We start from the raw sequence: 21,031 nt of genomic DNA on the forward strand, positions 1-21,031 counted from the left end.
TGTAATGCTGTAAAAAAATAAACATTGTTGAAAGGACCAGTGTGTAAGCTTTAGTGGCATCAAGCGAGAGGTTCCAGACTTGCAACCAGCTGAATACACCTGCTTTCTGAATGTGTTTGGCCACCTCAATGTTGTAGTTTCTTCCTGGTACAAAATGTGAGTGTTGTATGCATTTGGGACAAAGCAGTTCAACAAACTTCAACCTTAATACTACTGTCTAAACTTAAAAAGATAATGTGAGCCTAAACTGTTTTCTGTGCTCTCTGGTGTCTCTCCAACTTTCTATAGTTTCGACATCAAAAAGACTATTTAGTTTGCATGCTGTCTGCTTCGAGTATACCTAAAAATGTTTCCAGTGTGAATGCACCATCTACTCAGGAATTAGTTTGTGACACTTGTTTCATCACTGTGATGGAAGCATCCACAGAAGGGTTAAAATGTAGCGAGCACAGCTGACACTCAAAACTGCAAGAAATATGGTTCACTGTAAAGGTGTATTCCCTCTTTATATTAATTCAATCCTGTAATTTTGCAAACTATATACTGAAGATGGACAGTGTCAGTTTGTCAGACAAACCTGAAGGTTGACTACGAGCACGGGCCACATATCTAGCTATAATCACTATGCACATGCACAGTGATTACAGAAAGCTGCTCTTTAAAGTGTAACAGTTTATTAAGTCCCAATAATCAAGTTAACTAACATACTATACATTTATGAGGACGCTATCTTAAATCAAACTGTGGGGGTGAGAGGATGAGAAAAGGGAGGGGTAGTGAAAGCAAGGCAGAATCTCTCTGCAGCCGTGGAGTACGGAAACTTAACTTATCACGCAGAAACCTGCAGTTCTGGTCTTTTAAATTATAAAGTAACAGTTATAACAAAATAGTAACTTAAGCAAAACAAACAAGATAATGACACACTATGACCTAACTAAGCCCTTACGGTGAGATGAGTTCTTAATGGTCGACGTGGTCCTGAGTTTCTTGGTTGAACTCGGAATCCGAACTGTTTATTGCCAAGGAAGTTTGCACCTACAAGGAATTTGGTATGGCGGGTGGTGCATAACATTCAACAATCAACACAGTGCAAGAAATAGAAACATATTCTAATGTACAATAGAATTTAAAAGAATACAAAATAAAGTGCACAACAGATAACAGGACTGTAAACAAGTGAAATGTTAAAAGTGTCGAGTGTGTTTAAATAAAGAAACATATGGATGTGCGGGGGAGTGACCGGTAGGAAATTGTCCTCGGGATGACAGTCAGTGGGGGACCCGGGCTTTGTTCATGAGCCCGACTGACGATGGGAAGAAACTGTTTGTGTGGCGTGAGGTCTTGGTCCTGATGGACCGCAGCCTCCTGCCAGATGGAAGGGGCATGAACAGTTTATGTCCAGGGTGAGAGGGGTCGGCTACAATCTTTCTTGCTCGCTTCAGGGTCTTTGAGGCGAACAAGTCCTGGAGGGATGGCAGATTGCAGCGAATCACCCTCTCGGCAGAGCGAATGATGTGCTGTAGCCTGCCCGTGTCCTTGGCAGTGGCTGCAGCGTACCAGACTCTGATGGAGGAGCAGTGGATGGACTCAATGATGGCTGTGTAGAAGTGCAACATCATTGACTTTGGCAGGTTGAATTTCTTCAGCTGCCTCAGGAAGTACATCCTCTGCATAGCCTTCTTGGTGATGGTGCTGATGTTCAGATCCCACTTGAGGAACTGGGTTATGGCGGAGCCCAGGAAGCGGAAGGACTCCACAGCGTCGACGGGGGAGTCACACAGTGATAGGGGCTGGTGGGGCTACGTTCTTCCTGAAATCCACAACCATCTCCACTGTCTTTAGAGTGTTGAGCTCTAAGTTGTTCAGACGGCACCAGGTCACCAGGTGGTCAGTCTCCCACCTGTAGGCGCAGCTGTTCGTGTACAGGGATAAGAGCAGAGGGGAAAGAACGCAGCCATGGGGGGAACCGGTGCTGATGGTCCGGGAGGCTGAGACGTGCTTTCCCAGCTTCACGTGCTGCTTCCTGTCAGACAGGAAGTCTGTGATCCACTTGCAGGTGGAGTCGGGCACATGTAGCTGAGAGAGCTTGTCATGCAGCAGAGACGGGATGATGGTGTTGAAAGCAGAGCTGAAGTCCACAAACAGGATCCTGGCGTAGGTTCCTGGGGAGTCCAGATACTGGAGGATGAAGTGAAGGGCCATGTTGAAGTGAAGGGCCATCTACAGACCTGTTGGCTCTGTAGGCAAACTGCAGGGGGTCCAGGAGTGGGTCAGTGAGGGTTTTAGGTGGGACAGGACCAGGCGTTCAAAAGACTTCATGACCACAGAGGTTGAGGGATGGCAGATTGCAGCCAATCACCCTCTCGGCAGAGCGAATGATGCGCTGCAGCCTGTCCTTGTCCTTGGCAGTGGCTGCAGCATACCAGACTCTGATGGAGGAGCAGAGAATGGACTCAATGATGGCAGTGTAGAAGTGCACCATCATTGACTTTGGCAGGGTTGAATTTCTTCAGCTGCCTCAGGAAGTACATCCTCTGCTGAGCCTTCCTGGTGATACAGAGGCACGTGCCCCTGCTGAACTGGGGGAGGGGGAGTTGGTGGTCTGGCTGGTGGTCAGGCTGCACAGCTCCAAGCTGTGCGCAATAAACTCTCTGTGGCAGAGAATTTACTTCAGAAGTCAAGGGGATTCTCGTCCTTATTTCCGGCACAAAGTTGACGTTAACGGGGAGACTAACGGGGTAAGTCTGGTGATTGTGTCATGGCCTACTTAACTCTAAATTTGGATTTATCTATCACCCCTCTAGGTCTGCTGGGATGACCCAACGAACCGGTTCCTGGACCTTAGAGGTGTGTACCAAAAAAAACTTTTTTATTTAGCAGTTTGGCTGTACAGAATGGCGAACTCGCAGCTCTTCCGATTAGGGGGGACATTGGGATTGGGCCCCAGTTTCTCAAGCGTGATGGAAAACTACAGTGGCCTTCAGGTATCTTAAAAAATGCGAAAGGCTCTCACTATGGCCAGTGATTGGATTGTCTGTTATGGGCTACTGTAGAAACACGGCGGTGCAACATTGCGGACTCCGTGTAGAGGACCAGCTCTATGTAAATACGAAGGATTCATTCTAGGCTATCGAAAACACGATTATTAGTTTCATGTCATTATAAACTTATTACACAATATTCTACTTCTGCCAATAGATCCCCTGAAATGTTACACACTGTACCTTTAACAGCATTTACCATTTAAATGATTAAAGTTCCCCATATATAAGTTGTCATTAGATTTCACAGGCAACCACAGAATTTAACATTTTTTAAGCCTCCATCATTAATTCAAGTTAGACTGGAAATAAATGCATTCAGAACAAATGATACATTTCTGACCAGCAAAACTGAAGGAGGCAGAGTAAAGATGGGGTTTCCTCCTCAGTGTTTTTGTATGTGCAAAGTTTATTTACATGAAGTCTGTGCAGGTGTTCTTCGAAAAATGTGCCTTGAATGAATTATGATCATTGCACTATGCTTCTATAAAATCATACCATTATTTCTATTGACAGACTCTTGAAACAATATTCTGATTGTATCAAGGAGTAACTGGTTAGAAAACTGAAACTTGTCAAAAACAAAATCTAAATGAATGCTGGATATTCTTTACTGATTTATATCTTTTAATAAGTGACTAGATATTCTTTCGTGTAAATTGTGTGGAGGCATTTTCCATGTTTTTTTTCTCAATGTTTGAACTGCATTTCTGTATTGAATGTTTTTGCAGTTTTGATGCACTGTGACTCATAATTGAACTTCCAAAGAAACAAGCAATAAAGCAAATATGTGGGAAATATTTTAACATATTCAAATATGGTTGAATCCTCCTCAACTTCATCAGACTTTGGTCTTGAGTCTCAGAGGGTGTGAAACCAATTACTGGCTGATTAGTGGATGATTAGGCTCAGGTGTGCAGTGCTGTTCTGAAGAGGTTGATTGTCTGAATATGAAGTTAAAAACGCTTCACTGCTCAGACTGATGTGTTGTCTAGTGGGTCAGACAGGAGGACAGTTTGCATTCTGAACCATTTTGCTGTTTTTTTGGTGCTATGAAGACCTTGTGTTTTTGGGTTAGCCTCCTGGTTGGACTCTGTTTCAGGTCATCTTTTGCTTTTCCTTTCAAAGATTCAACACAACATGGTTTACTTCAAAGTCTTCAGACCACAGGGAGCTCCCAACGTACTCCGCAACAAAAGGCTCCAGCCGAGGAACGAGAGCAGATGAATACTGTCCAACTGACCTGCCATCCAGACTCGTTGGAGATTATTATCAAAGCTGACCTGTTTGGAGTTGGAGCTCCTGTTAATGGCGACGAATTACGCCTTGGAGTGGAGCACGATGATTACTGTAGAGCTACAAGGTCTTCAGGAGATGAGTACAGAATCCTTGTTGGACTCGTGGACTGCGGCACCAAACATTGGGTAATGATGGATTTATTTTAATTAATTTATTATACCCTATACTAGTTTTAAACGCATGTACGCTCCACAGATGACTGAAGACGATCTGGTCTACACAAACCTTCTCGTATACTCTCCTGTGGCCTCTCCATACGGGGTGGTTCGAATGGATGAGGCTGTGATTCCACTTGAGTGTCATTATGAAAGGTCTGTCTTTTAAAGCTCATATTTTTAAAGCTCTCCAGACACTGTCTCACTATTTTGGAAATGTTTTTTTGTTTCTTAGGAAGTACAGTTTGTCCAGTATTTCACTCATGCCCACCTGGATCCCCTTCATGTCTAACCAAGCTGTAGAGGCAACTTTGGCGTTTGACTTGAGAATTATGACGAGTAGGTTTCCTTCATTTCTCATGTTGTGGTTTGACTGATTTGCAATCGGTATTTATATATTTTATCATTTTTGTGCAGATGGCTGGCGTTTTCGAAGAAGCTCTAATGTGTTTTACATCGGTGAGCCCATCAACATCGAAGCCTCGGTCAGAGTTGGTCATCACATGGGGCGCCGAGTGTTTGTGAGCAGCTGTGTGGCTACACTTACCCCCGATATACACTCTGTTCCCAGATACGTCTTTGTTGAAAATGGGTAAGCACTTGGAAGGCTGCAACTTGATGGTAAATCAAAGGGGAACCTAGAAAACATGATATTGGTTTGCTTACAGTTAAGGATTGTGTTAAGCCTTTTGTCTGCTAAATTACCTCACGTGATGTCAGGTCTGAAGACTACACATTAGAAAAGGAGAAATCTGGGTGTGTGGCATTGGAAAGAAATGAGTTTACCAGATGACTTTAGACTGGAGTGAAGTTTGTTTTTGACTTGTTTTCTAGATTTCTAAAAATGGCATTGATTCATTAAGTCACATTCTGGTCTTAACTCAACCACACAACTGCATTGAAGGGAAGATTAGCCACTACTAGCACAACTCTAAAATCCTCTCCCTTCATAGGTGCTTGGTTGACTCTGAGCTTCCAGGTTCTAGGGCCCACTTCTTATCCAGGACACAGGATGACAAGCTCCAGTTGAACATTGATGCCTTTAGGTTCCATAATGAGGACCAGGGACAGGTAAGGCTCTACTTTACTTGGCTCAATACATTATTACACATGTAGATTGTTTTCCCACACTTACTGTTTCCCTTTGAAAGCTCTACATCACATGTCTCCTGAATGCTGTACCAGCAAATGATGCAGATGCACCAAACAAGGCGTGCACTCTTGTAAATGGAAGGTAACTGAGATCCAGCCCGAAATGTGTCTCATTGTACAACCGGAGAGTAAATGAGGAAGTGTGTGTGTGAATATCTAAATTGCTTTTCAGATGGAGGTCAGCTGATGGTAACGACTATTTATGTGGGTATTGTCAAAGTCACGATAAGCCCAGCAGCCCTGGCAAGTTTGGTCCTCGTGGGTTTGTAAATTCAGATAAGCCTGAACCGTTCACAAGGAGCAGACCGAGGACCAATACAGGTTGGGATTCTTACAGAAAGTTGTATAATGGATATCTTGCAATCTTGGCTGCAAATGTTGTCATGATGCATTTCAGTAGCCTAAATGTTTTATGATGTCAGGCTTCAAACATGGTTTTGTAATTGTTCTGCTTAGTGTGGGAACAGGAGGCAAGAGTGGGTCCAATGATGGTCTTGCCCACCAAGCAGAAAAGTGAGCCAATACCTGAGGAGGAGCTTCCTGCTGTTGATACAATTGGCAGCTCTTCACTGTATGGCAGCCAGTGGAGAAGTGGAATAAAGAACAAAGTTGGTAAGAGTTGAACTCCAAATCGATGATTTACCTTTGCTAACTCGTAATTGTATTTGCCCCTTGTGTTGAGGATGTTGTCCAAGCATTTTATACTCTGCAGCGAAAGATCATAATGAAAATTCTATTTCTATCCTAGATCAGAAGAAGGGACTGCTTCTTGGTTCACAATCCACACCAGACGAGGCAATAATTCAGACATTTGATTCTAAGAAGAATGAAGATGTCAAAAGTGAAACAGATCTTGAAGGTAAAATATGGAAAGATTGAACACGTTTCTATAAATGGCACTGTGGCATGGCAGTTAAAACTCATTTTAATTACAGATGAAAATGCTGTAGAAGACTCTGCTCTTCTAGAAAAGACATCCCCTGACGTCGGCTTGAAATCAGAGGGAGCAGCGCTGGACAAAAACGTCACAGCAGACCTTGCCGATGTCAGCCCAACTGCTCAGTTTACTGTGGATGTGACCAAAATGTCAAATGCAACAGGAAATGCCCTTTCAGATGCAAATGACCCCGAAATATAATTTAATCAAGCTAATATTTTTAAATTGCATACTTTTTCAAATTGTTGTGCTGTAAATGTATACAGTTTTCCTGCAATGCTCAAAGGAAATAAACATTGTTGAAAGGACCAGTGTGTAAGCTTTAGTGGCATCAAGTGAGAGGTTCCAGATTTGCAACCAGCTGAATACGCCTTCTTTCTAAATGTAGTTTTGCCACCTCAATGTTGTAGTTTCTTCCTGGTACAAAATGTGACTATACTACATATATGAATTTAGTCAAACAAACCAACTTTAAAATACTACTGTTCAAACTTCAGAGAAGGCAAAATGTGAGACTAAACTGTTTTGTGTGCTCTCTGGTGTTTCACCAACTTTCCCCAGCTGTCCAGTTTCCATACCAAAAAGACCGTATTTTGTTTGCATGCTGTCCGCTTCAGTAGACCTCAAAACCTTTCCAATGTGAACGCACCATCTACTCTATTAGGAATTAGTTTGACACTTGTTTCATCACTGTGATGGAAGCATCCACAGAAGGGTTCAAATGTAGCGAGCACAGCTGAGACCCAAAACTGCAAGATATGTTTCACTGTCAAGATGTAAAAGTGTTTGGTCTGAATATTAATGCAAACTTTATACTCTGGACGTAACACGATGTTTCAAAAGTGCAGAATAGAGGTGGAAACTTCACTGTCTTATAAATGTATGTTAGTGAGGCCATTCTGGTTCAGTTAAGCAAGTCCTGAGCTTTGATTTAGTTCAAACAGTTTAAGGGGACATGTGTCAAATACCAGATGTATCAAAACCTGAATTATGAGGTAGGTATGATTACAGCCTCTAGAATTATTTTTAATACATTGGGAAATCAATAATTAAGTGAAGTGGCCATGTACCAACAATCTTTAAAACAATAAAAACTAAATAAAAACATGTCTCAGATATGAATGTTAAGATAAAATTGGGCAGCATATTACCTATATAAAGATGGGTGCAGCGGCATTGCCGTTGACCCGCGAGTTAATTTTTCATAAGGTGGGCCTTTGTGAGGTGTTTTTAAACTTGAGTAGCCTTGTTCCTGGTAAATGTTTTGTTCCTTACAATCAATGTACTCCCAATTAAAGCTATATATTTGACTTTTTAAGGAAAAGGACAATTTGAAGAACAAATTTCCAAACCTATGCAACACATTACAACTGGATTGTTGAACTCAAAATGGTAACTGTACCGGTATTAGTCGATACACATCAAATCATTCGTAACATTAACTGTGAAATATGAAGCCAAAGTACATCCGTATGTGATTCCTTAGCTCTCGTATTGACTAGATCTCGACTAGCCTATATATAGCCTACTACAACAGCAGAATATAATTGCTGAAAGTCAGTTAACAGCTTTTGGTTTTGGTGTGCCACCCCAATATTTTTCATTGGCCCCTTCTGGACACCCCTATGAACAATATCCAGGCGTGACACTGGCTAAGTGTGGGCCAATCACAGGCTTGTATCTCAGGGTGACTGCAGCTTTAATTCTCCCACATCAGTTGATGAATAATTGCGTCCAGCTGTCGTCTCCATGTGATTTGATTGGTCTGAACTGGGAAGTATTTAAGATTGAGTGTGTGAACCTTACTTAAGATATAGTACAGGTTGGATTTCTTAAATTCTCATTAGCCTACTTGTCTTAGTGATTGTGTTGAGCAGGAGGATCTGCAGTGTCATCCTGAGAAAAGAGCACAATGGTGATCGCAGTTCACTCAGCCTCTCTGGCCCTGATGATATCTTTTGCTTTTGGTGTTGCAGATGCTATTCGGACCTTGAAAGATGGACCTATGATAGATTCTGAAGGAAGGGAATATAAATCTGCCAAACTCACAATTGATGCAGAAGACATCAGCAGGCCACAATTCAATGATGGATCCACTGTCCGTGTACAATGCACCGATGCGTCCATGATCATTGTGGTAAAAGCTGACCTGTATAACAATGGACGCCCTGTGTATCTAGAGGAGCTTTATTTAGGCGAACCAGAGCATTCACAGAGAACTCAGTGCCGAGCTGTTGCTGCCGGTGACTCTGAATATGTCATTGAAGCTGGACTGCAAGACTGTGGCTCCAAATTAACTGTAAGTTGCTGATTGATACATGATGATGGATATATCTGTGGCTGAGTAAAAGTTTTGACTTTTTCCAGAATGTTCCCTGATTTTAAATGTCTTTATATTTGTCTCTAGATATCTGATGACTCTGTGATCTACTCAAACAAGCTGATAGTATCACCAGCTGCCAGTTATCATGGCATTACAAGAAGGACGCATGCTGTAGTTCCGGTTTCCTGTCACTATAAAAGGTGAGATATTTGTCTTTTTTTTTTTTTTTTGCGCAAAGAAGCTGTTTTTGACTTCATGGTGGCTGACTTTTTAACTTCTCTGTGACAGGACACACCTTGTGAGCAGCATTGATCAGCAGCTGCACCTGGCCCCCTCCACTCCTGCAGAGGTTTCAATCGCTGCTTTCTCTCTCAAACTGATGACTGGTACGTGTGTACAACTTTTGTTTTTGTTGATAAGTGTGCATGCAGTGATGTCTGTGTCTACATTTAGATGACTGGACGAGTGAGACGTTCTCCAGGACCTTCTACATTGGAGGACTCCTACACCTCAAGGCATCTTACACTGGGCCTGACTCAGAACAAAGACGGCTCTTCATCGACAGCTGTGTCGTCACTCTGTCACCTGACGCAATGTCCGTTCCCAGATACAAATTCATTGAAAACCATGGGTAAGAGTAGCTCAGTACGCTTTGCAGTATGAAACAAAAAAAATGGCGTTTGTCTTGATTGATAACATTTATTTGTCAGGTGCCTCACTGATGCAAAAGAGGAAGGATCAAACGCACTATTCCAACCCAGAACGAGTGCTTCTTCGCTTCAACTGCAGCTTGATGCTTTCCTGTTTTACGAGGATTCAAGGAACTCAGTGAGCCACTTTCATAACTCTGATGATTTAAAAGTGTTTGGAAATGCTCCAAAGTTGTATGTTGACATTTCTATGATCTCTATATATTTTTTTTTTTTAGATATTTATCACTTGCCAGCTGAAAGCAACCTCTGAAATGGGGATGAGCAGCCCCATCAACAAGGCCTGCAATTATGTACATTCAAGGTGATTTTTATTTTGTGTATTCATTTACTATACAAAGCCTTGTACAGGTTTGGAAAGTTTTTACTCAACTCTACTGTTGGTAGATCATTGACATCTTTTTTTTTTTTTTAAATGTATGCAAAATATGTTTTTATTTTGTTTAACCAAGTCTGAACTATTAAGATGTCTGTAGTTATGTTTAAATCCATCTGTTTTCTATGCTGCCTTGTGAAAAGTTAAAATGTAGGCTTTAGGGTGTCACCACCCATTATACAAACCGCAAATATATTAATGTAGACGGTAAAATATCAAAGGTTTTATGAATAAATTTGTATCCTGTCTTATCAGATGGATAAATGAGGATGGCAGGGATGTGTGTCGCTGTTGTGACAGGATCTGTTACAAAAGTACTCCAGGCTATGACACAAATGTGAGCCCTCAGATCCCTGAAGGTATGCTGTAGATCCTAACTAGATTTTCATAACTCGTTCAAACCTGTGGTATTTCTGTGCAAAATGTGCTCTTATGACTGTTTTTGTGTTTCAGAAATCGTGGCCGGTGGAACTGTAACACTTGGCCCTTTGATGGTTTTCAACAGAAAGTAGGCCAAGAACAAAAATCCAGACGATAAACAATCAATACATCAATGATGATTCATTTTCTTGGCATTGAGACATTAAAATCAAACAATCTTAAGTTCTGTGTTCTTTTTGTATTAACATATTTGGCAGTGTACTAGCAGGTTTGGGTTTTTTGGGAGAGGGGGGGATTTTGCAAGGGCGAGTCCTAAAACCTGAGTTAACATTTTTGCACTTCTGGGTCCTTTATCACAAAGTGTGTGTGTGTGTGTGTGTGCATAACATTTAACAACAATCAACAGTGCAAAGTAGAAACCTATTAAAATTTACAGAAAAATATAAAATAAAGTGCACAAACTAACAGATAACGGGACTATAAACAAGTGAGGTGTAGTGTAATAGAAGGGATGCAGGGGAGTGACCGGTAGGAAATTGTCCTGGGGATGACTGAGTCAGTGGGGGTCCCGGGCTCTGTTAATGAGCCCGACTGCCGACGGGAAGAAACTGTTCATGTGTTGCGAGGTCTTGGGCCTGATGGACCTCAGCCTCCTGCCAGATGGAAGGGGCACAAACAGTTTTTGTCCAGGTTGAGAGGGGTCAGCTACAATTCTTCTTGCTCGCTTCAGGGTTCTTGAAGTGAACAAGTCCTGGAGGGACGGCAGATTGCAGCCAATCACCCTCTCGGCAGAGCGAATGATGCGTTGCAGCATGCCCTTGTCCTTGGCGGTGGCTGCAGCGTACCAGACCGTGATGGAGGAGCAGAGGATGGACTCAATGATGGCTGTGTAGAAGTGCAACATCATTGACTTTGGCAGGTTGAATTTCTTCAGCTGCCTCAGGAAGTACATCCTCTGCTGGGCCTTCTTTGTGATGGCGCTGATGTTCAGCTCCCACTTGAGGTCCTGGGTTATGATGGAGCCCAGGAAGCGGAAGGACTCCACCGCGTCGACAGGGGAGTCACACAGTGATAGGGGCTGGTGGGGCTGCATTCTTCTGGAAATCCACAACCATCTCCACTGTCTTTAGAGCATTGAGCTCTTAGCTGTTCAAACCGCAGATGGTCAGTCTCCCACCTGTAAGCGGACTCATCCCCACCAGATGTTGGCAAAGGTTCTTGAGATAGTTTAGCAAATAGGTGATTGATGCAATGCTAATCATAGCGTTTTAGTTTAATATTCGATTCACTTTATTTTTGTATTCTATTCTAATATGCTCTGACCAAATTATCCAAGCCAGTTGTGTAGAAAGCCAAAGGTGTGAAACAAGTCAGTTTGTTGACCTTAAACTGAATTTGAACATAAGAAAAAACATGGCTGTTAGATTTTAGAAGAAAGCCACAACAGCAACTGTCCTTTTAATACTTATGAATGGTAAAACTCTCAACAGCAAAGAGTCAACTGACCCACGTCCTCCATTCTTTAACTTCTTCTCGGTTTTGCCAAACTCTACCTGCGTCTAACGATTGTAAGTGCACTGCCCTTGCATTGAGTAACGGCACTCTAGCAGCATCAAGCTAGACAACGGCATAGTATTACTTCTGGTTAACTCATTCAAAAATGTTTTAATAGAGACCGGTGTAGTCATGCACTTTGACCACAGAGAAAAGTATGCTGACGGTAGCATATATGACTGACGCTGAGAGGAATTTCAATGTGGGATAAACTCTCAACAGAAAATAGGTCTCAAAACCACTTATTAGTACCGCCTAGACCAACGTTAATGTATTTGCAATATTGATACTATAATAAATAGTACATTAATAGATTAGATGGAGTAGATTAATACATTGATTGTAGAGATAGGTACAGTTTGTAGAATTTGGTGGCATCAAGTGGGTTGGTTGCAGATTGCAGGCAGGCTCTCACTATGGCCAGTGATGTTTGTCTGTTATGGGCTACTGTAGAAACATGGCGGTGCAACATTGCGGACTCCGTGTAGAGGACCGGCTCTATGTAAATACGAAGGATTCATTCTAGGCTAACAAAAACTATTAGTTTCATGTCATTATAAACTTATTACACTATCTACTTCTGATAGATCCCCTGAAATGCTACACTGTACCTTTAACATTTACTGTATAAATTAAAGTCATTAGATTTCACAGGCAACCACAGAATTTAACATTTGTAAGCCTCCATCATTAATTCAAGTTAGACTGGAAATAAATGCATTCAGAACAAATGAGTCATTTCTGACCAGCTAAACTGAAGGAGGCAGAGTAAAGATGGGGTTTCCTCCTCAGTGTTTTTGTATGTGCAAAGTTTATTTACATGAAGTCTGTGCAGCTGTTCATTGAAAAATGAGCCTTGAATGACTTATGATCATTGCACTATGCTTCTATAAAATCATACCATTATTTCTATTGACAGCCTCTTGACACAATATTCTGATTGTATCAAGGAGTAACTGGTTAGAAAACTGAAACTTGTCAAAAACAAAATCTAAATGATTGCTGGATATTCTTTACTGATTTATATCTTTTAATAAGTGACTAGATATTCTTTCGTGTAAATTGTGTGGAGGCATTTTCCATGTTTTTTTTCTTAATGTTTGAACTGCATTTCTGTATTGAATGTTTTTGCAGTTTTGATGCACTGTGACTCATAATTGAATTTCCAAAGAAACACACAATAAAGCAAATATGTGGGAAATGTTTTAACATATTCAAATATGGTTGAATCCTTCTCAACTTCATCAGACTTTGGTCTTGAGTCTCAGAGGGTGTGAAACCAATTACTGGCTGATTAGTGGATGATTAGGCTCAGGTGTGCAGTGCTGTTCTGAAGAGGTTTGTTGTCTGAATATGAAGTTAAAAACGTTCACTGCTCAGACTGATGTGTTGTCTAGTGGGTCAGACAGGAGGACAGTTTGCATTCTGAACCATTTTGCTGTTTTTTTTGGTGCTATGAAGACCTTGTATTTTTGGGTTAGCCTCCTGGTTGGACTCTGTTTCAGGTCATCTTTTGCTTTTCCTTTCAAAGATTCAACACAACATGGTTTACTTCAAAGTCTTCAGACCACAGGGAGCTCCCAACGCACTCCGCAACAAAAGGCTCCAGCCGAGGAACGAGAGCAGGTGAATACTGTCCAACTGACCTGCCATCCAGACTCGTTGGAGATTATTATCAAAGCTGACCTGTTTGGAGTTGGAGCTCCTGTTAATGGCGACGAATTACGCCTTGGAGTGGAGCGCGATGATTACTGTAGAGCTACAAGGTCTTCAGGAGATGAGTACAGAATCCTTGTTGGACTCGTGGACTGCGGCACCAAACATTGGGTAATGATGGATTTATTTTAATTCATTTATTATACCCTATACTAGTTTCAAATGCATGTACGCTCCACAGATGACTGAAGACGCTCTGGTCTACACAAACCTTCTCATATACTCTCCTGTGGCCTCTCCATACGGGGTGGTTCGAATGGATGAGGCTGCGATTCCACTTGAGTGTCATTATGAAAGGTCTGTCTTTTAAAGCTCATATTTTTAAAGATCTCCAGACACTGTCTCACTATTTTGGGAATGTTTTTTTGTTTCTTAGGAAGTACAGTTTGTCCAGTATTTCACTCATGCCCACCTGGATCCCCTTCATGTCTAACCAAGCTGTAGAGGCAACTTTGGCGTTTGACTTGAGAATTATGATGAGTAGGTTTCCTTCATTTCTCATGTTGTGGTTTGACTGATTTGCAATCGGTATTTATATATTTTATAATTTTTGTGCAGATGACTGGCGTTATCGAAGAAGCTCTAATGTGTTTTACATCGGTGAGCCCATCAACATCGAAGCCTCGGTCAGCGTTGGTCATCACATGGGGCTCCGAGTGTTTGTGAGCAGCTGTGTGGGTACACTTACCCCTGATATACACTCTGTTCCCAGATATGTCTTTGTTGAAAATGGGTAAGCACTTGGAAGGCTGCAACTTCATGGTGAACCAAAGGGGAACCTTGAAAACATGATATTGCATATTGGTTTGCTTACAGTTTTTAAGGATTGTGTTAAGCCTTTTGTCTGCGAAATTACCTCACGTGATGTCAGGTCTGAGAAAAGGAGAAATCTGGGTGTGTGGCATTGGAAAGAAATGAGTTTACCAGATGACTTTAGACTGGAGTGAAGTTTGTTTTTGACTTGTTTTCTAGATTTCTAAAAATGGCATTGATTCACTAAGTCACATTCTGGTCTTAACTCAACCACACAACTGCATTGAAGGGAAGATTGGCCACTACTAGCACAACTCTAAAATCCTCCCCCTTCATAGGTGCTTGCTTGACTCTGAGCTTCCAGGTTCTAGGGCCCACTTCTTATCCAGGACACAGGATGACAAGCTCCAGTTGAACATTGATGCCTTTAGGTTCCATAATGAGGACCAAGGACAGGTAAGGCTCTACTTTACTTGGCTCAATACATTATTACACATGTAGATTGTTTTCCCACACTTACTGTTTCCTTTTGAAAGCTCTACATCACATGTCTCCTGAATGCTGTACCAGCAAATGATGCAGATGCACCAAACAAGGCGTGCACTCTTGTAAATGGAAGGCAAGTGAGATCCAGCCCGAAATGTGTCTCATTGTACAAACGGAGAGTAAATGAGGAAGTGTGTGTGAATATCTAAATTGCTTTTCAGATGGAGGTCAGCTGATGGTAACGACTATTTATGTGGGTATTGTCAAAGTCACGATAAGCCCAGCAGCCCTGGCAAGTTTGGTCCTCGTGGGTTTGTAAATTCAGATAAGCCTGAACCGTTCACAAGGAGCAGACCGAGGACCAATACAGGTTGGGATTCTTACAGAAACTTGTATAATGGATATCTTACAATATTAGCTGCAGATGTTGCCATGATGCATTTCAGTAGGCTAAATGTTTTATGACATCAGGCTTCAAACATGGCTTTGTAATTGTTCTGCTTAGTGTGGGAACAGGAGGCAAGAGTGGGTCCGATGATGGTCTTGCCCGCCAAGCATAAAAGTGAGCCAATACCTGAGGCGCTTCCTGCTGTTGATACAATTGGCAGCTCTTCACTGTATGGCAGCCAGTGGAGAAGTGGAATAAAGAACAAAGTTGGTAAGAGTCAACTCCAAATCGATGATTTACCTTTGCTAACTCTTAATTGTATTTGCCCCTTGTGTTGAGGATGTTGTCCAAGCATTTATACTCTGCAGCGAAAGATGTTAATGAAAATTCTATTTCTATCCCAGATCAGAAGAAGGGACTGCTTCTTGGTTCGCAATCCACACCAGACGAGGCGATGATTCAGACATTTGAGTCTAAGAAGAATGAAGATGCCAAAAGTGAAACAGATCTTGAAGGTAAAATATGGAAAGATTTAAAGATGTTTCTATAAATGGCACTGTGGCATGGCAATTAAAACTCACTCTAATTACAGATGAAAATGCTGTAGAAGACTCTGCTCTTCTAGAAAAGATATCCCCTGACGTCGGCTTGAAATCAGAGGGAGCAGCGCTGGACAAAACCGTCACAGCAGACCTCGCCGGTGTCAGCCCAACTGCTCAGTTTACTGTGGATGTGACCAAAATGTCAAATGCAACAGGAAATGCCCTTTCAGATGCAAATGACCCCGAAATATAATTTAATCAAGCTAATATTTTTAAATTGCCTACTTTTTTAAATTGTTGTGCTGTAAATGTATACAGTCTTCCTGCAATGCTCAAAGGAAATAAACATTGTTGAAAGGACCAGTGTGTAAGCTTTAGTGGCATCAAGTGAGAGGTTCCAGATTTGCAACCAGCTGAATACGCCTTCTTTCTAAATGTAGTTTTGCCACCTCAATGTTGAAGTTTCTTCCTGGTACAAAATGTGAGTATACTACATATATGAATTTAGTCAAACAAACCAACTTTAAAATACTACTGTTCAAACTTCAGAGAAGGCAAAATGTGAGACTAAAAACAGTTGTGTGCTCTCTGGTGTTTCACCAACTTTCCCCAGCTGTCCAGTTTCCATACCAAAAAGACCGTATTTAGGTTGCATGCTGTCCGCTTCAGTAGACCTCAAAACCTTTCCAATGTGAACGAACCATCTACTCTATTAGGAATTAGTTTGTGACACTTGTTTCATCACTGTTATGGAAGCATCCACAGAAGGGTTCAAATGTAGCGAGCACTGCTGAGACCCAAAACTGCAAGAAACATGGTTCACTGCAGAACTGTCGAGATGTGAAAGTGTTTGGTCTGAATATTAATGCAAACTTTATACTTGGGATGAAAAATGTCACACGATGTTGCAAAAGTGCAGAATGGAGGTGGAAACTTCAGTCTTATAAATGTACGTTAGTGAGGCCATTCTGGTTCAGTTAGGCAACTCCTGAGCTTTGATTTAGTTCAAACAGTTTAAGGGGACATGTGTCAAATACCAGATGTATCAAAACCTGAATTATGAGGTAGGTACGATTAGCCTCTAGAATTATTTTTAATACATTGGGAAATCAATTAAGTGAAGTGGCCATGTACTAACAATCTTTAAAACAAAAACTAAATAAAAACATGTCTCAGATATGAATGTTAAGATGAAATTGGGCAGCATATTACCTATATAAAGATGGGTTCAGTGGCATTGCCGTTGTTGACCCGCGAGTTAATTATTCATAAGGTGGGCCTTTGTGAGGTGTTTTTAAACTTGAGTAGCATTGTTCCTGGTAAATGTTTTGTTCCTTACAATCAATGTACTCCTTCAAATTAAAGCTATATATTTGACTTTTTAAGGAAAAGGACAATTTGAAGAACAAATTTCCAAACCTATGCAACACATTACAACTGGATTGTTGTGGAACTCAAAATGGTAACTACCGGTATTAGTTGATACACATCAAATCATTCGTAACATTAACTGTGAAATATGAAGCCAAAGTACATCCGTATGTGATTCCTTAGCTCTCGTATTGACTAGATCTCGACTAGCCTATATATAGCCTACTACAACAGCAGAATAGAATTGCTGAAAGTCAGTTAACAGCTTTTGGCTTTGGTCTGCCACCCCAATATATTTCATTGGCCCCATCTGGACACCCCTATGAACAATATCTGGGCACGCCACTGGCTAAGTGTGGGCCAATCACAGGCTTGTATCTCAGGGTGACTGCAGCTTTAATTCTCCCACATCAGTTGATGAATAATTGCGTCCAGCTGTCGTCTCCATGTGATTTGATTGGTCTGAACTGGGAAGTATTTAAGATTGAGTGTGTGAACCTTACTTAAGATACAGTACAGGTTGGATTTCTTAAATTCTCATTCGCCTACTTGCCTTAGTGATTGTGTTGAGCAGGAGGATCTGCAGTGTCATCCTGAGAAAAGAACACAATGGTGATCGCAGTTCACTCAGCCTCTCTGGCCCTGATGATATATTTTGCTTTTGGTGTTGCAGATGCCATTCGGACCTTGAAAGATGGACCTATGATAGATGCTGAAGGAAGGGAATATAAATCTGCCAAACTCACAATTGATGCAGAAGACATCAGCAGGCCACAATTCAATGATGGATCCACTGTCCGTGTACAATGCACCGATGCGTCCATGATCATTGTGGTAAAAGCTGACCTGTATAACAATGGACGCCCTGTGTATCTAGAGGAGCTTTATTTAGGCGAACCAGAGCATTCACAGAGAACTCAGTGCCGAGCTGTTGCTGCCGGTGACTCTGAATATGTCATTAAAGCTGGACTGCAAGACTGTGGCTCCAAATTAACTGTAAGTTGCTGATGAAGTTGCATGATGATGGATATATCTGGCTGAGTAAAAGTTTTGGCTTTTTCCAGAATGTTCCCTGATTTTAAATGTCTTTATATTTGTCTCTAGATATCTGATGACTCTGTGATCTATTCAAACAAGTTGATAGTATCACCAGCTGCCAGTTATCATGGCATTACAAGAAGGACGCATGCTGTAGTTCCGGTTTCCTGTCACTATAAAAGGTGAGATATTTGTCTTTTTTTTTATTTTTTTTGCATATAGAAGCTGTTTTTGACTTCATGGTGGCTGACTTTTTAACTTCTCTGACAGGACACACCTTGTGAGCAGCATTGATCAGCAGCTGCACCTGGCCCCCTCCACTCCTGCAGAGGTTTCAATCGCTGCTTTCTCTCTCAAACTGATGACTGGTACGTGTGTACAACTTTTGTTTTTGTTGATAAGTGTGCATGCAGTGATGTCTGTGTCTACATTTAGATGACTGGACGAGTGAGACATTCTCCAGGACCTTCTACATTGGAGGACTCCTACACCTCAAGGCATCTTACACTGGGCCTGACTCAGAACAAAGACGGCTCTTCATCGACAGCTGTGTTGTCACTCTGTCACCTGACGCAATGTCTGTTCCCAGATACAAATTCATTGAAAACCATGGGTAAGAGTAGCTCAGTACGCTTTGCAGTATGAAACAAAAAAAATGGCGTTTGTCTTGATTGATAACATCTATTTGTCAGGTGCCTCACTGATGCAAAAGAGGAAGGATCAAACGCACTATTCCAACCCAGAACGAGTGCTTCTTCGCTTCAACTGCAGCTTGATGCTTTCCTGTTTTATGAGGATTCAAGGAACTCAGTGAGCCACATTCATAACTCGGATGATTTAAACGTGTTTGGAAATGCTCCAAAGTTGTATGTTGACATTTCTATGATCTCTATATATTTAATTTTTTAGATATTTATCACTTGCCAGCTGAAAGCAACCTCTGAAATGAGGATGAGCAGCCCCATCAACAAGGCCTGCAATTATGTACATTCAAGGTGATTTCATTTTGTGTATTAATTTACTATACAAAGCCTTGTACAGGTTTGGAAAGTTTTTACTCAACTCTACTGTTGGTAGATCATTGACATCTTTTTTTTATTTATTTTTTTTTAATTTAAATGTGTGCAAAATATGTTTTTATTTAATTTAACCAAGTCTGAACTATTAAGATGTCTGTAGTTATGTTTAAATCCATCTGTTTTCTATGCTGCCTTGTGAAAAGTTAAAATGTAGGCTTTAGGGTGTCACCACCCATTATACAAACCGCAAATATATTAATGTAGACGGTAAAATATCAAAGGTTTTATGAATAAATTTGTATCCTGTCTTATCAGATGGATAAATGAGGATGGCAGGGATGTGTGTCGCTGTTGTGACAGGATCTGTTACAAAAGTACTCCAGGCTATGACACAAATGTGAGCCCTCAGATCCCTGAAGGTATGCTGTAGATCCTAACTAGATTTTCATAACTCGTTCAAACCTGTGGTATTTCTGTGCAAAATGTGCTCTTATGACTGTTTTTGTGTTTCAGAAATCGTGGCCGGTGGAACTGTAACACTTGGCCCTTTGATGGTTTTCAACAGAAAGTAGGCCAAGAACAAAAATCCAGACGATAAACAATCAATACATCAATGATGATTCATTTTCTTGGCATTGAGACATTAAAATCAAACAATCTTAAGTTCTGTGTTCTTTTTGTATTAACATATTTGGCAGTGTACTAGCAGGTTTGGGTTTTTTGGGAGAGGGGGGGATTTTGCAAGGGCGAGTCCTAAAACCTGAGTTAACATTTTTGCACTTCTGGGTCCTTTATCACAAAGTGTGTGTGTGCGTGTGTGTGTGTGTGTGTGTGCATAACATTTAACAACAATCAACAGTGCAAAGTAGAAACCTATTAAAATTTACAGAAATATAAAATAAAGTGCACAAACTAACAGATAACGGGACTATAAACAAGTGAGGTGTAGTGTAATAGAAGGGATGCAGGGGAGTGACCGGTAGGAAATTGTCCTGGGGATGACTGAGTCAGTGGGGGTCCCGGGCTCTGTTAATGAGCCCGACTGCCGACGGGAAGAAACTGTTCATGTGTTGCGAGGTCTTGGGCCTGATGGACCTCAGCCTCCTGCCAGATGGAAGGGGCACAAACAGTTTTTGTCCAGGTTGAGAGGGGTCAGCTACAATTCTTCTTGCTCGCTTCAGGGTTCTTGAAGTGAACAAGTCCTGGAGGGACGGCAGATTGCAGCCAATCACCCTCTCGGCAGAGCGAATGATGCGTTGCAGCATGCCCTTGTCCTTGGCGGTGGCTGCAGCGTACCAGACCGTGATGGAGGAGCAGAGGATGGACTCAATGATGGCTGTGTAGAAGTGCAACATCATTGACTTTGGCAGGTTGAATTTCTTCAGCTGCCTCAGGAAGTACATCCTCTGCTGGGCCTTCTTTGTGATGGAGCTGATGTTCAGCTCCCACTTGAGGTCCTGGGTTATGATGGAGCCCAGGAAGCGGAAGGACTCCACCGCGTCGACAGGGGAGTCACACAGTGATAGGGGCTGGTGGGGCTGCATTCTTCTGGAAATCCACAACCATCTCCACTGTCTTTAGAGCATTGAGCTCTTAGCTGTTCAAACCGCAGATGGTCAGTCTCCCACCTGTAAGCGGACTCATCCCCACCAGATGTTGGCAAAGGTTCTTGAGATAGTTTAGCAAATGGTGATTGATGCAATGCTAATCATAGCGTTTTAGTTTAATATTCGATTCACTTTATTTTTGTATTCTATTCTAATATGCTCTGACCAAATTATCCAAGCCAG

The 21,031-nt window shown here is 41.6% G+C and overlaps 3 protein-coding genes across 3 annotated transcripts; all 3 read left to right on the plus strand.

Moving 5' to 3' along the window:
- The first annotated feature begins 4,089 nt into the window (after nt 1–4,089).
- Nucleotides 4,090–6,785, plus strand: LOC142937781 (zona pellucida sperm-binding protein 3-like). The gene is made up of 10 exons (XM_076080872.1): nt 4,090–4,465; nt 4,536–4,651; nt 4,731–4,834; nt 4,913–5,087; nt 5,449–5,566; nt 5,647–5,729; nt 5,820–5,968; nt 6,104–6,259; nt 6,396–6,506; nt 6,601–6,785. Exons 1-10 carry the CDS (start codon nt 4,094–4,096, stop codon nt 6,783–6,785), a joined length of 1,569 nt encoding a protein of 522 aa, XP_075936987.1. The 5' UTR covers nt 4,090–4,093.
- Nucleotides 6,786–8,496: 1,711 nt separating this feature from the next.
- On the plus strand, nt 8,497–11,636 carry LOC142944920 (zona pellucida sperm-binding protein 3-like). Its single transcript, XM_076086126.1, has 8 exons — nt 8,497–8,883; nt 8,992–9,107; nt 9,196–9,293; nt 9,361–9,538; nt 9,618–9,735; nt 9,836–9,921; nt 10,249–10,342; nt 10,431–11,636. The coding sequence occupies exons 1-8, from the start codon at nt 8,497–8,499 to the stop codon at nt 10,503–10,505; spliced, it is 1,152 nt and encodes a 383-aa protein (XP_075942241.1). The 3' UTR covers nt 10,506–11,636.
- A 1,729-nt stretch (nt 11,637–13,365) lies between these two features.
- On the plus strand, nt 13,366–16,066 carry LOC142944919 (zona pellucida sperm-binding protein 3-like). The gene is made up of 10 exons (XM_076086125.1): nt 13,366–13,755; nt 13,826–13,941; nt 14,021–14,124; nt 14,203–14,377; nt 14,736–14,853; nt 14,934–15,016; nt 15,105–15,253; nt 15,389–15,541; nt 15,676–15,786; nt 15,882–16,066. Exons 1-10 carry the CDS (start codon nt 13,384–13,386, stop codon nt 16,064–16,066), a joined length of 1,566 nt encoding a protein of 521 aa, XP_075942240.1. The 5' UTR covers nt 13,366–13,383.
- Nucleotides 16,067–21,031: the final 4,965 nt, after the last annotated feature.

The sequence above is a fragment of the Anarhichas minor genome, unplaced genomic scaffold (assembly GCF_050575085.1).
Source record: "Anarhichas minor isolate MPS153535 unplaced genomic scaffold, ASM5057508v1 ptg000007l, whole genome shotgun sequence".
NCBI lineage: Eukaryota > Metazoa > Chordata > Actinopteri > Perciformes > Anarhichadidae > Anarhichas > Anarhichas minor.

Coding starts and splice junctions, on each gene's coding strand:
- LOC142937781 (XM_076080872.1), top strand. CDS start 4,094: ATGAAGACCTTGTGTTTTTGGGTTAGCCTCCTGGTTGGACTCTGTTTC. Junction 4,466..4,535: donor ACTGCGGCACCAAACATTGG/GTAATGATGGAT, acceptor TACGCTCCACAG/ATGACTGAAGACGATCTGGT. Junction 5,730..5,819: donor TGCACTCTTGTAAATGGAAG/GTAACTGAGATC, acceptor ATTGCTTTTCAG/ATGGAGGTCAGCTGATGGTA.
- LOC142944920 (XM_076086126.1), top strand. CDS start 8,497: ATGGTGATCGCAGTTCACTCAGCCTCTCTGGCCCTGATGATATCTTTT. Junction 9,108..9,195: donor GTTTCCTGTCACTATAAAAG/GTGAGATATTTG, acceptor TCTCTGTGACAG/GACACACCTTGTGAGCAGCA. Junction 9,539..9,617: donor AAATTCATTGAAAACCATGG/GTAAGAGTAGCT, acceptor TTTATTTGTCAG/GTGCCTCACTGATGCAAAAG.
- LOC142944919 (XM_076086125.1), top strand. CDS start 13,384: ATGAAGACCTTGTATTTTTGGGTTAGCCTCCTGGTTGGACTCTGTTTC. Junction 14,125..14,202: donor TGACTTGAGAATTATGATGA/GTAGGTTTCCTT, acceptor ATTTTTGTGCAG/ATGACTGGCGTTATCGAAGA. Junction 14,378..14,735: donor TATGTCTTTGTTGAAAATGG/GTAAGCACTTGG, acceptor CCCCCTTCATAG/GTGCTTGCTTGACTCTGAGC.